The following is a 15,450-nucleotide window of genomic DNA, read 5'->3' as shown; positions in this document are numbered from 1 at the left end:
ACACTGTAGTCTATACTGTGGTCCTGTAGTCTATACTGTAGTCTATACTGTAGTTTTGTAGTCTATACTGTAGTCTATACTGTAGTCCGGTGGTCTATACTGTAGTCCATACTGTAGTCTATATTGTAGTCCATACTATAGTCCTGTAGTCTATACTGTAGTCCATACTGTAGTCCCGTAGTCTATACTGTAGTCTATACTGTAGTCCATACTGTAGGCCCGTAGTCTATACTGTAGTCCTGTAGTCTATACTGTAGTCTATAATGTTGTCCTGTAGTCTATACTGTAGTCTATACTGTAGTCCTGTAGTCTATACTGTAGTCTATACTGTAGTCCTGTAGTCTATACTGTAATCCTGTACTCTATACTGCAGTCTATACTGTAGTCTGTACTGTAGTCCTGTAGTTTATACTGTAGTCTATACTGTAGTCCATACTGTAGTCCTGTAGTCTATACTGTAGTCTATACTGTAGTCTATACTGTAGTCCTGTAGTCTAAAATGTTGTCCTGTACTCTATACTGCAGTCTATACTGTAGTCTGTACTGTGGTCCTGTAGTCTATACTGCAGTCTATTCTGTAGTCATGTAGTCTATACCGTAGTCTATACTGTAGTCTATTCTGTAGTCAATACTGTAGTCTATTCTGTAGTCATGTAGTCTATACTGTAGTCTATTCTGTAGTCATGTAGTCTATTCTGTAGTTTATTCTGTAGTCATGTAGTCTATACTGTAGTCTATTCTGTAGTCATGTAGTCTATACTGTAGTTTATTATGTAGTCATGTAGTCTATACTGTAGTCTATTCTGTAGTCATGTAGTCTATACTGTAGTCTATACTGTTGTCTATTCTGTAGTCATGTAGTCTATACTGTAGTCTATACTGTAGTCTATTCTGTAGTCATGTAGTCTATACTGTAGTCTATTCTGTAGTCATGTAGTCTATACTGTAGTCTATTCTGTAGTCATGTAGTCTATACTGTAGTCTATACTGTAGTCTATTCTGTAGTCATGTAGTCTATACTGTAGTCTATTCTGTAGTCATGTAGTCTATACTGTAGTCTATTCTGTAGTCATGTAGTCTATACTGTAGTCTATCTGTAGTCTATTCTGTAGTCATGTAGTCTATACTTTAGTCTTTACTGTAGTCTATTCTGTAGTCATGTAGTCTATACTGTAGTCTATTCTGTAGTCATGTAGTCTATACTGTAGTCTATTCTGTAGTCATGTAGTCTATACTGTAGTCTATTCTGTAGTCATGTAGTCTATACTGTAGTCTATTCTGTAGTCATGTAGTCTATACTGTAGTCTATTCTGTAGTCTATACTGTAGTCTATTCTGTAGTCATGTAGTCTATACTGTAGTCTATTCTGTAGTCATGTAGTCTATACTGTAGTCTATTCTGTAGTCATGTAGTCTATACTGTGCTCACCTAGACAATGTTCTCTTATCACTCCTGTTCTCATCACATCATCTCTGTGCCTTGTACTACAGAGGTTATGTTCCAGGATTTAAATAGCATCCTTCCTATATGAGGTTTAATACCGTGACTACCTTTTAGTTCATTATTATAGTAAAGACATACTCAAGATTACAATTCAGCAGACCTTTCTTTCCCCTAACATGTAATTCAATAGATAAATAGATGACTAGAATTAGAACTATCACTAATCATTTCAAGTGACCCACCTGCTGGATAAAATATAACACAACACATATTGAATGGTAAAGTAGATACACCAGTCAATATCATTTATCTATGACTTTATAATGATTGAATGCCAGAGTTTAGATGTTGGAACTTTAGACACACACACACACACACACACACACACACACACACACACACACACACACACACACACACACACACACACACACACACACACACACACACACACACACACACACACACAGACACACCTGCCTGAGCCCTGAGTCTAACCCATTCCCCTGTACGTGCGTTGGTTCCAAGCAGGCGGCCCAGAAATTAGCCAAAAACAAGATGAAGGTGCGGTACTCCCCATTGATTGGCTGTTCAGTGTTTCCGTTATGTTTGCCTGCATCTGTCTGTGTCTACGTCCTAAATGGTACCCTATTCCCTACATAGTGCACTACTTTTGACCAGGGCCCTGTTCCCTACATAGTGCACTACTTTTGACTAGGGTCTATGGGCAGTAGTGAACTATGTAGGGAATAGGGTGCCAGTTGGGACTTAGTCCTGTGTTGTTTCCCTTCTTTTCTTTTACTCTCTGCATTCTCTGAATCCAGTTGATATGTACGTTACACCAATAGGGCTGTCTGCCATTAGTCTTGTTCCACGTGGGACATTCTCCGACTCCTCCCCCTGTAGAGTTTCTACAACATACTGACAGAGCGACACAGACACATAGAGGTACGATGTAAGGACAAGTCATTTTGGGCTCCTGAGTGGCGCAGCGGTCTAAGGCACTGCATCTCATTGCTTGAGGCGGCACTACAGACACCCTGGTTTGAATCCAGGCTGTATCACAACCGGCAGTGATTGGGACTCCCATACGGGGCGGCGCACAATTGGCCCAGCGTCGTCCGGTTTGGCCGGGGTAGGCCGTCATTGTAAATAAGAATTTGTTCTTAACTGACTTGCCTAGTTAAATAAAGGTTAAATAAATAACATAAATAAATACAATTGAAGCTTGGAAGAAAACCAATGGAATTTGCTGGATGCAGAAAATGGCCGCGCAGTCACGATTCTTTTTTTTACACCGTGAAGTTGTGTTGTATTTGAAGACATTTTTTTTTTCTCTGGCACAAGTTTCTGTATTGGTGTTGTGGTTTGCAACGATTGTAAGGCTGTTAGCACTGTGAGTCCTGTGGATGGTTAACATCACACACAGAAACCCTCTCTCTCCTTTCCAACCCACTAAGTATTCACACTAGCCCAAGGTTTCTCAACAGGTCCTGGATAATCACAGGTTATCATTACAACCAATCACTCCCATTACTGGAACACCACTTAATGCAGTGGCCAGAAAATAGTGGCCAGTATAGTGAGTGAAAGCCAGCTTCCACAGTGGGTCCCCAGGAGAGATGTTGAGAAACACTGTTAACTAGACTAGAGAGACTGTACTGAACTAACACCAGTCTCTCTGCTACCTATAGAGAGACTGTACTGAACTAACACCAGTCTCTCTGCTACCTATAGAGAGACTATACTGAACTAACACCAGTCTCTCTACTACCTATAGAGAGACTGTACTGAACTAACACCAGTCTCTCTATAGACACCAGTCTCTCTGCTACCTATAGAGAGACTGTACTGAACTAACACCAGTCTCTATACTACCTATAGAGAGACTGTACTGAACTAACACCAGTCTCTCTACTACCTATAGAGAGACTGTACTGAACTAACACCAGTCTCTCTACTACCTATAGAGAGACTGTACTGAACTAACACCAGTGTCTCTATAGACACCAGTCTCTCTGCTACCTATAGAGAGACTGTACTGAACTAACACCAGTCTCTCTACTACCTATAGAGAGACTGTACTGAACTAACACCAGTCTCTCTGCTACCTATAGAGAGACTGTACTGAACTAACGCCAGTCTCTGTACTACCTATAGAGACTGTACTGAACGAACACCAGTCTCTCTGCTACCTATAGAGAGACTGTACTGAACTAACACCAGTCTCTCTGCTACCTATAGAGAGACTGTACTGAACTAACACCAGTCTCTCTACTACCTATATTGAGACTGTACTGAACTAACACCAGTCTCTCTACTACCTATTGAGAGACTGTACTGAACTAACACCAGTCTCTCTACTACCTATTGAGAGACTGTACTGAACTAACACCAGTCTCTCTACTACCTATAGAGAGACTGTACTGAACTAACACCAGTCTCTCTGCTACCTATAGAGAGACTGTACTGAAATAACACCAGTCTCTCTACTACCTATAGAGAGACTGTACTGAACTAACACCGGTCTCTCTACTACCTATATAGAGACTGTACTGAACTAACACCAGTCTCTCTATAGACACCAGTCTCTCTACTACCTATAGAGAGACTATACTGAACTAACACCAGTCTCTCTGCTACCTATAGAGAGACTGTACTGAACTAACACCAGTCTCTCTACTACCTATAGAGAGACTGTACTGAACTAACACCAGTCTCTCTGCTACCTATAGAGAGACTGTACTGAACTAACACCAGTCTCTCTACTACCTATTGAGAGACTATACTGAACTAACACCAGTCTCTCTGCTACCTATAGAGAGACTGTACTGAACTAACACCAGTCTCTCTACTACCTATAGAGAGACTGTACTGAACTAACACCAGTCTCTCTACTACCTATAGAGAGACTGTACTGATCTAACACCAGTCTCTCTGCTACCTATAGAGAGACTGTACTGAACTAACACCAGTCTCTCTACTACCTATAGAGAGACTGTACTGAACTAACACCAGTCTCTCTACTACCTATAGAGAGACCGTACTGAACTAACACCAGTCTCTCTATAGACACCAGTCTCTCTGCTACCTATAGAGAGACTGTACTGAACTAACACCAGTCTCTCTACTACCTATAGAGAGACTGTACTGAACTAACACCAGTCTCTCTACTACCTATAGAGAGACTGTACTGATCTAACACCAGTCTCTCTGCTACCTATTGAGAGACTGTACTGAACTAACACCAGTCTCTGCATCCTATAGAGAGACTGTACTGAACTAACACCAGTCTCTCTGCTACCTATAGAGAGACTGTACTGAACTAACACCAGTCTCTCTACTACCTATAGAGAGACTATACTGAACTAACACCAGTCTCGCTGCTACCTATAGAGAGACTGTACTGAACTAACACCAGTCTCTCTGCTACCTATATAGAGACTGTACTGAACTAACACCAGTCTCTCTACTACCTATATAGAGACTCTACTGAACTAACACCAGTCTCTCTACTACCTATAGAGAGACTGTACTGAACTAACACCAGTCTCTCTACTACCTATAGAGAGACTGTACTGAACTAACACCAGTCTCTCTGCTACCTATAGAGAGACTATACTGAACTAACACCAGTCTCTCTACTACCTATAGAGAGACTGTACTGAACTAACACCAGTCTCTCTACTACCTATAGAGAGACTGTACTGAACTAACACCAGTCTCTCTACTACCTATATAGAGACTGTACTGAACTAACACCAGTCTCTCTACTACCTATAGAGAGACTGTACTGAACTAACACCAGTCTCTCTACTACCTATAGAGAGACTATACTGAACTAACACCAGTCTCTCTACTACCTTTCGAGAGACTGTACTGAACTAACACCAGTCTCTCTGCTACCTATAGAGAGACTGTACTGAACTAACACAAGTCTCTCTGCTACCTATAGAGAGACTATACTGAACTGACACCAGTCTCTCTACTAGATATAGAGAGACTGTACTGAACTAACACCAGTCTCTCTACTACCTATAGAGAGACTGTACTGAACTAACACCAGTCTCTCTATAGACACCAGTCTCTCTACTACCTATAGAGAGACTGTACTGAACTAACACCAGTCTCTCTGCTACCTATAGAGAGACTGTACTGAACTAACACCAGTCTCTCTGCTACCTATAGAGAGACTGTACTGAACTAACACCAGTCTCTCTACTACCTATAGAGAGACTGTACTGAACTAACACCAGTCTCTCTACTACCTATAGAGAGACTGTACTGAACTAACACCAGTCTCTCTACTACCTATAGAGAGACTATACTGAACTAACACCAGTCTCTCTATAGACACCAGTCTCTCTGCTACCTATAGAGAGACTGTACTGAACTAACACCAGTCTCTCTACTACCTATAGAGAGACTGTACTGAACTAACACCAGTCTCTCTACTACCTATAGAGAGACTGTACTGAACTAACACCAGTCTCTCTATAGACACCAGTCTCTCTACTACCTATAGAGAGACTATACTGAACTAACACCAGTCTCTCTACTACCTATAGAGAGACTGTACTGAACTAACACCAGTCTCTCTACTACCTATAGAGAGACTGTACTGAACTAACACCAGTCTCTCTACTACCTATAGAGAGACTGTACTGAACTAACACCAGTCTCTCTATAGACACCAGTCTCTCTACTACCTATAGAGAGACTGTACTGAACTAACGCCAGTCTCTCTACTACCTATAGAGAGACTGTACTGAACTAACACCAGTCTCTGTACTACCTATAGAGAGACTGTACTGAACTAACACCAGTCTCTCTGCTACCTATAGAGAGACTGTACTGAACTAACACCAGTCTCTCTGCTACCTATAGAGAGACTGTACTGAACTAACACCAGTCTCTCTACTACCTATAGAGAAACTGTACTGAACTAACACCAGTCTCTCTACTACCTATAGAGAGACTGTACTGAACTAACACCAGTCTCTCTACTACCTATAGAGAGACTGTACTGAACTAACACCAGTCTCTCTGCTACCTATAGAGAGACTGTACTGAACTAACACCAGTCTCTCTGCTACCTATAGAGAGACTGTACTGAACTAACACCAGTCTCTCTACTACCTATAGAGAAACTGTACTGAACTAACACCAGTCTCTCTACTACCTATAGAGAGACTGTACTGAACTAACACCAGTCTCTCTACTACCTATAGAGAGACTATACTGAACTAACACCAGTCTCGCTGCTACCTATAGAGAGACTGTACTGAACTAACACCAGTCTCTCTGCTACCTATAGAGAGACTATACTGAACTAACACCAGTCTCTCTGCTACCTATAGAGAGACTATACTGAACTAACACCAGTCTCTCTACTACCTATAGAGAGACTGTACTGAACTAACACCAGTCTCTCTACTACCTATAGAGAGACTATACTGAACTAACACCAGTCTCTCTACTTCCTATAGAGAGACTGTACTGAACTAACACCAGTCTCTCTACTACCTATAGAGAGACTATACTGAACTAACACCAGTCTCTCTACTACCTATAGAGAGACTGTACTGAACTAACACCAGTCTCTCTACTACCTATATAGAGACTGTACTGAACTAACACCAGTCTCTCTATAGACACCAGTCTCTCTGCTACCTATAGAGAGACTGTACTGAACTAACACCAGTCTCTCTACTACCTATAGAGAGACTGTACTGAACTAACACCAGTCTCTCTACTACCTATAGAGAGACTGTACTGAACTAACACCAGTCTCTCTACTACCTATAGAGAGACTATACTGAACTAACACCAGTCTCGCTGCTACCTATAGAGAGACTGTACTGAACTAACACCAGTCTCTCTGCTACCTATATAGAGACTGTACTGAACTAACACCAGTCTCTCTACTACCTATAGAGAGACTGTACTGAACTAACACCAGTCTCTCTACTACCTATAGAGAGACTATACTGAACTAACACCAGTCTCTCTACTACCTATAGAGAGACTGTACTGAACTAACACCAGTCTCTCTGCTACCTATAGAGAGACTATACTGAACTAACACCAGTCTCTCTACTACCTATAGAGAGACTGTACTGAACTAACACCAGTCTCTCTACTACCTATAGAGAGACTGTACTGAACTAACACCAGTCTCTCTACTACCTATATAGAGACTGTACTGAACTAACACCAGTCTCTCTACTACCTATAGAGAGACTGTACTGAACTAACACCAGTCTCTCTACTACCTATAGAGAGACTGTACTGAACTAACACCAGTCTCTCTACTACCTATAGAGAGACTGTACTGAACTAACACCAGTCTCTCTACTACCTATAGAGAGACTATACTGAACTGACACCAGTCTCTCTACTACCTATAGCGAGACTGTACTAAACTAACACCAGTCTCTCTACTACCTATAGAGAGACTGTACTGAACTAACACCAGTCTCTCTATAGACACCAGTCTCTCTACTACCTATAGAGAGACTGTACTGAACTAACACCAGTCTCTCTGCTACCTATAGAGAGACTGTACTGAACTAACACCAGTCTCTCTACTACCTATAGAGAGACTGTACTGAACTAACACCAGTCTCTCTACTACCTATAGAGACACTGTACTGAACTAACACCAGTCTCTCTACTACCTATTGAGAGACTGTACTGAACTAACACCAGTCTCTCTACTACCTATAGAGAGACTGTACTGAACTAACACCAGTCTCTCTACTACCTATAGAGAGACTGTACTGAACTAACACCAGTCTCTCTACTACCTATAGAGAGACTATACTGAACTAACACCAGTCTCTCTATAGACACCAGTCTCTCTGCTACCTATAGAGAGACTGTACTGAACTAACACCAGTCTCTCTACTACCTATAGAGAGACTGTACTGAACTAACACCAGTCTCTCTACTACCTATAGAGAGACTGTACTGAACTAACACCAGTCTCTCTATAGACACCAGTCTCTCTACTACCTATAGAGAGACTATACTGAACTAACACCAGTCTCTCTACTACCTATAGAGAGACTGTACTGAACTAACACCAGTCTCTCTACTACCTATAGAGAGACTGTACTGAACTAACACCAGTCTCTCTACTACCTATAGAGAGACTGTACTGAACTAACACCAGTCTCTCTATAGACACCAGTCTCTCTACTACCTATAGAGAGACTGTACTGAACTAACACCAGTCTCTCTACTACCTATAGAGAGACTGTACTGAACTAACACCAGTCTCTGTACTACCTATAGAGAGACTGTACTGAACTAACACCAGTCTCTCTGCTACCTATAGAGAGACTGTACTGAACTAACACCAGTCTCTCTACTACCTATAGAGAGACTGTACTGAACTAACACCAGTCTCTCTGCTACCTATAGAGAGACTGTACTGAACTAACACCAGTCTCTCTACTACCTATAGAGAGACTATACTGAACTAACACCAGTCTCGCTGCTACCTATAGAGAGACTGTACTGAACTAACACCAGTCTCTCTGCTACCTATAGAGAGACTATACTGAACTAACACCAGTCTCTCTGCTACCTATAGAGAGACTATACTGAACTAACACCAGTCTCTCTACTACCTATAGAGAGACTGTACTGAACTAACACCAGTCTCTCTACTACCTATAGAGAGACTATACTGAACTAACACCAGTCTCTCTATAGACACCAGTCTCTCTACTACCTATAGAGAGACTGTACTGAACTAACACCAGTCTCTCTGCTACCTATAGAGAGACTGTACTGAACTAACACCAGTCTCTCTACTACCTATTGAGAGACTGTACTGAACTAACACCAGTCTCTCTACTACCTATAGAGAGACTGTACTGAACTAACACCAGTCTCTCTACTACCTATTGAGAGACTGTACTGAACTAACACCAGTCTCTCTACTACCTATTGAGAGACTGTACTGAACTAACACCAGTCTCTCTACTACCTATTGAGAGACTGTACTGAACTAACACCAGTCTCTCTACTACCTATAGAGAGACTGTACTGAACTAACACCAGTCTCTCTACTACCTATAGAGAGACTGTACTGAACTAACACCAGTCTCTCTACTACCTATAGAGAGACTGTACTGAACTAACACCAGTCTCTCTACTACCTATAGAGAGACTATACTGAACTAACACCAGTCTCTCTATAGACACCAGTCTCTCTGCTACCTATAGAGAGACTGTACTGAACTAACACCAGTCTCTCTACTACCTATAGAGAGACTGTACTGAACTAACACCAGTCTCTCTACTACCTATAGAGAGACTGTACTGAACTAACACCAGTCTCTCTATAGACACCAGTCTCTCTACTACCTATAGAGAGACTGTACTGAACTAACACCAGTCTCTCTACTACCTATAGAGAGACTGTACTGAACTAACACCAGTCTCTCTACTACCTATAGAGAGACTGTACTGAACTAACACCAGTCTCTCTATAGACACCAGTCTCTCTACTACCTATAGAGAGACTGTACTGAACTAACACCAGTCTCTCTACTACCTATAGAGAGACTGTACTGAACTAACACCAGTCTCTCTACTACCTATAGAGAGACTGTACTGAACTAACACCAGTCTCTCTGCTACCTATAGAGAGACTGTACTGAACTAACACCAGTCTCTCTGCTACCTATAGAGAGACTGTACTGAACTAACACCAGTCTCTCTACTACCTATAGAGAAACTGTACTGAACTAACACCAGTCTCTCTACTACCTATAGAGAGACTATACTGAACTAACACCAGTCTCGCTGCTACCTATAGAGAGACTGTACAAAACTAACACCAGTCTCTCTGCTACCTATAGAGAGACTATACTGAACTAACACCAGTCTCTCTACTACCTATAGAGAGACTATACTGAACTAACACCAGTCTCTCTACTACCTATAGAGAGACTATACTGAACTAACACCAGTCTCTCTAACTTTGCTACCTATAGAGAGACTGTACTGAACTAACACCAGTCTCTCTACTGCTACCTATAGAGAGACTGTACTGAACTAACACCAGTCTCTCTGCTACCTATAGAGAGACTGTACTGAACTAACACCAGTCTCTCTACTACCTATAGAGAGACTGTACTGAACTAACACCAGTCTCTCTGCTACCTATAGAGAGACTGTACTGAACTAACACCAGTCTCTCTACTACCTATAGAGAGACTGTACTGAACTAACACCAGTCTCTCTGCTACCTATAGAGAGACTATACTGAACTAACACCAGTCTCTCTGCTACCTATAGAGAGACTGTACTGAACTAACACCAGTCTCTCTACTACCTATAGAGAGACTGTACTGAACTAACACCAGTCTCTCTACTACCTATAGAGAGACTATACTGAACTAACACCAGTCTCTCTAAGACACCAGTCTCTCTACCCTATAGAGAGACTGTACTGAACTAACACCAGTCTCTCTGCTACCTATAGAGAGACTGTACTGAACTAACACCAGTCTCTCTACTACCTATTGAGAGACTGTACTGAACTAACACCAGTCTCTCTACTACCTATTGAGAGACTGTACTGAACTAACACCAGTCTCTCTACTACCTATAGAGAGACTGTACTGAACTAACACCAGTCTCTCTACTACCTATAGAGAGACTGTACTGAACTAACACCAGTCTCTCTACTACCTATAGAGAGACTATACTGAACTAACACCAGTCTCTCTATAGACACCAGTCTCTCTGCTACCTATAGAGAGACTGTACTGAACTAACACCAGTCTCTCTACTACCTATAGAGAGACTGTACTGAACTAACACCAGTCTCTCTACTACCTATAGAGAGACTGTACTGAACTAACACCAGTCTCTCTACTACCTATAGAGAGACTATACTGAACTAACACCAGTCTCTCTACTACCTATAGAGATACTGTACTGAACTAACACCAGTCTCTCTACTACCTATAGAGAGACTGTACTGAACTAACACCAGTCTCTCTAGACACCAGTCTCTCTACTACCTATAGAGACTATACTGAACTAACACCAGTCTCTCTACTACCTATAGAGATACTGTACTGAACTAACACCAGTCTCTCTACTACCTATAGAGAGACTGTACTGAACTAACACCAGTCTCTCTATAGACACCAGTCTCTCTACTACCTATAGAGAGACTGTACTGAACTAACACCAGTCTCTCTACTACCTATAGAGAGACTGTACTGAACTAACACCAGTCTCTGTACTACCTATAGAGAGACTGTACTGAACTAACACCAGTCTCTCTGCTACCTATAGAGAGACTGTACTGAACTAACACCAGTCTCTCTGCTACCTATAGAGAGACTGTAATGAACTAACACCAGTCTCTCTACTACCTATATAGAGACTGTACTGAACTAACACCAGTCTCTCTACTACCTATATAGAGACTGTACTGAACTAACACCAGTCTCTCTACTACCTATAGAGAGACTGTACTGAACTAACACCAGTCTCTCTACTACCTATAGAGAGACTGTACTGAACTAACACCAGTCTCTCTACTACCTATAGAGAGACTATACTGAACTAACACCAGTCTCTCTGCTACCTATAGAGACACTATACTGAACTGACACCAGTCTCTCTACTACCTATAGAGAGACTGTACTGAACTAACACCAGTCTCTCTACTACCTATAGAGAGACTGTACTGAACTAACACCAGTCTCTCTATAGACACCAGTCTCTCTACTACCTATAGAGAGACTGTACTGAACTAACACCAGTCTCTCTGCTACCTATAGAGAGACTGTACTGAACTAACACCAGTCTCTCTACTACCTATATAGAGACTGTACTGAACTAACACCAGTCTCTCTACTACCTATTGAGAGACTGTACTGAACTAACACCAGTCTCTCTACTACCTATAGAGAGACTGTACTGAACTAACACCAGTCTCTCTACTACCTATAGAGAGACTGTACTGAACTAACACCAGTCTCTCTACTACCTATAGAGAGACTATACTGAACTAACACCAGTCTCTCTAGAGACACCAGTCTCTCTGCTACCTATAGAGAAACTGTACTGAACTAACACCAGTCTCTCTACTTCCTATAGAGAGACTATACTGAACTAACACCAGTCTCTCTGCTACCTATAGAGAGACTATACTGAACTAACACCAGTCTCTCTACTCCCTATAGAGAGACTGTACTGAACTAACACCAGTCTCTCTACTACCTATAGAGAGACTATACTGAACTAACACCAGTCTCTCTATAGACACCAGTCTCTCTGCTACCTATAGAGAGACTGTACTGAACTAACACCAGTCTCTCTACTACCTATAGAGAGACTGTACTGAACTAACACCAGTCTCTCTACTACCTATAGAGAGACTGTACTGAGCTAACACCAGTCTCTCTACTACCTATAGAGAGACTATACTGAACTAACACCAGTCTCGCTGCTACCTATAGAGAGACTGTACTGAACTAACACCAGTCTCTCTACTACCTATAGAGAGACTGTACTGAACTAACACCAGTCTCTCTACTACCTATATAGAGACTGTACTGAACTAACACCAGTCTCTCTACTACCTATTGAGAGACTGTACTGAACTAACACCAGTCTCTCTACTACCTATAGAGAGACTGTACTGAACTAACACCAGTCTCTCTACTACCTATAGAGAGACTGTACTGAACTAACACCAGTCTCTCTACTACCTATAGAGAGACTATACTGAACTAACACCAGTCTCTCTACTCTGCTACCTATAGAGAGACTGTACTGAACTAACACCAGTCTCTCTACTACCTATAGAGAGACTGTACTGAACTAACACCAGTCTCTCTACTACCTATAGAGAGACTGTACTGAACTAACACCAGTCTCTCTACTACCTATAAGAGACTGTACTGAACTAACACCAGTCTCTCTACTACCTATAGAGAGACTACTGAACTAACACCAGTCTCTCTACTACCTATAGAGAGACTGTACTGAACTAACACCAGTCTCTCTACTACCTATAGAGAGACTGTACTGAACTAACACCAGTCTCTCTAGCCAGTCTCTCTACCTATAGAGAGACTGTACTGAACTAACACCAGTCTCTCTACTACCTATAGTGAGACTGTACTGAACTAACACCAGTCTCTCTACTACCTATAGAGAGACTGTACTGAACTAACACCAGTCTCTCTACTACCTATTGAGAGACTGTACTGAACTAACACCAGTCTCTCTACTACCTATAGAGAGACTGTACTGAACTAACACCAGTCTCTCTACTACCTATAGAGAGACTGTACTGAACTAACACCAGTCTCTCTGCTACCTATAGAGAGACTGTACTGAACTAACACCAGTCTCTCTACTACCTATAGAGAGACTGTACTGAACTAACACCAGTCTCTCTACTACCTATAGAGAGACTGTACTGAACTAACACCAGTCTCTCTACTACCTATAGAGAGACTGTACTGAACTAACACCAGTCTCTAGCAGCTCTCTACTACCTATAGAGAGACTGTACTGAACTAACACCAGTCTCTCTACTACCTATAGAGAGACTGTACTGAACTAACACCAGTCTCTCTACTTCCTATAGAGAGACTGTACTGAACTAACACCAGTCTCTCTACTACCTATAGAGACTGTACTGAACTAACACCAGTCTCTCTACTACCTATTGAGAGACTGTACTGAACTAACACCAGTCTCTCTACTACCTATAGAGAGACTGTACTGAACTAACACCAGTCTCTCTACTACCTATAGAGAGACTGTACTGAACTAACACCAGTCTCTCTGCTACCTATAGAGAGACTGTACTGAACTAACACCAGTCTCTCTACTACCTATAGAGAGACTGTACTGAACTAACACCAGTCTCTCTGCTACCTATAGAGAGACTGTACTGAACTAACACCAGTCTCTCTACTACCTATAGAGAGACTGTACTGAACTAACACCAGTCTCTCTACTACCTATAGAGAGACTGTACTGAACTAACACCAGTCTCTCTACTACCTATAGAGAGACTGTACTGAACTAACACCAGTCTCTCTGCTACCTATAGAGAGACTGTACTGAACTAACACCAGTCTCTCTACTACCTATAGAGAGACTGTACTGAACTAACACCAGTCTCTCTACTACCTATAGAGAGACTGTACTGAACTAACACCAGTCTCTCTACTACCTATAGAGAGACTGTACTGAACTAACACCAGTCTCTCTCCTACCTATAGAGAGACTGTACTGAACTAACACCAGTCTCTCTACTACCTATAGAGAGACTGTACTGAACTAACACCAGTCTCTCTACTACCTATAGAGAGACTGTACTGAACTAACACCAGTCTCTCTATAGACACCAGTCTCTCTGCTACCTATAGAGAGACTGTACTGAACTAACACCAGTCTCTCTACTACCTATAGAGAGACTGTACTGAACTAACACCAGTCTCTCTACTACCTATAGAGAGACTGTACTGAACTAACACCAGTCTCTCTACTACCTATAGAGAGCTATACTGAACTAACACCAGTCTCTCTGCTACCTATAGAGAGACTGTACTGAACTAACACCAGTCTCTCTACTACCTATAGAGAGACTGTACTGAACTAACACCAGTCTCTCTACTACCTATAGAGAGACTATACTGAACTAACACCAGTCTCTCTATAGACACCAGTCTCTCTGCTACCTATAGAGAGACTGTACTGAACTAACACCAGTCTCTCTACTACCTATAGAGAGACTGTACTGAACTAACACCAGTCTCTCTACTACCTATAGAGAGACTGTACTGAACTAACACCAGTCTCTCTGACTACCTATAGAGAGACTGTACTGAACTAACACCAGTCTCTCTACTACCTATAGAGAGACTGTACTGAACTAACACCAGTCTCTCTACTACCTATAGAGAGACTGTACTGAACTAACACCAGTCTCTCTACTACCTATAGAGA

The 15,450-nt window shown here is 41.8% G+C and overlaps 1 protein-coding gene across 3 annotated transcripts in view; it reads left to right on the top strand.

Moving 5' to 3' along the window:
• LOC106570823 (amyloid-beta A4 precursor protein-binding family A member 1) overlaps positions 1-15,450 on the top strand; it is a 67,053-nt gene that overhangs the window by 13,960 nt on the left and 37,643 nt on the right. The window contains exon 5 of one of the 3 annotated variants that reach the window (XM_045695329.1): positions 1,975-2,007. The exons of the other annotated variants lie outside the window; for them this stretch is intronic. Within the exon in view, the coding sequence (XP_045551285.1) occupies positions 1,975-2,007 (33 nt within the window). The remainder of the gene's footprint in view (positions 1-1,974; positions 2,008-15,450) is intronic. 3 annotated transcript variants of the gene reach the window in all.

Source organism: Salmo salar, chromosome ssa15 (genome assembly GCF_905237065.1).
Source record: "Salmo salar chromosome ssa15, Ssal_v3.1, whole genome shotgun sequence".
Taxonomy (NCBI): Eukaryota; Metazoa; Chordata; class Actinopteri; order Salmoniformes; family Salmonidae; genus Salmo; species Salmo salar.
This window is presented reverse-complemented; position numbering and strand designations above follow the sequence as displayed.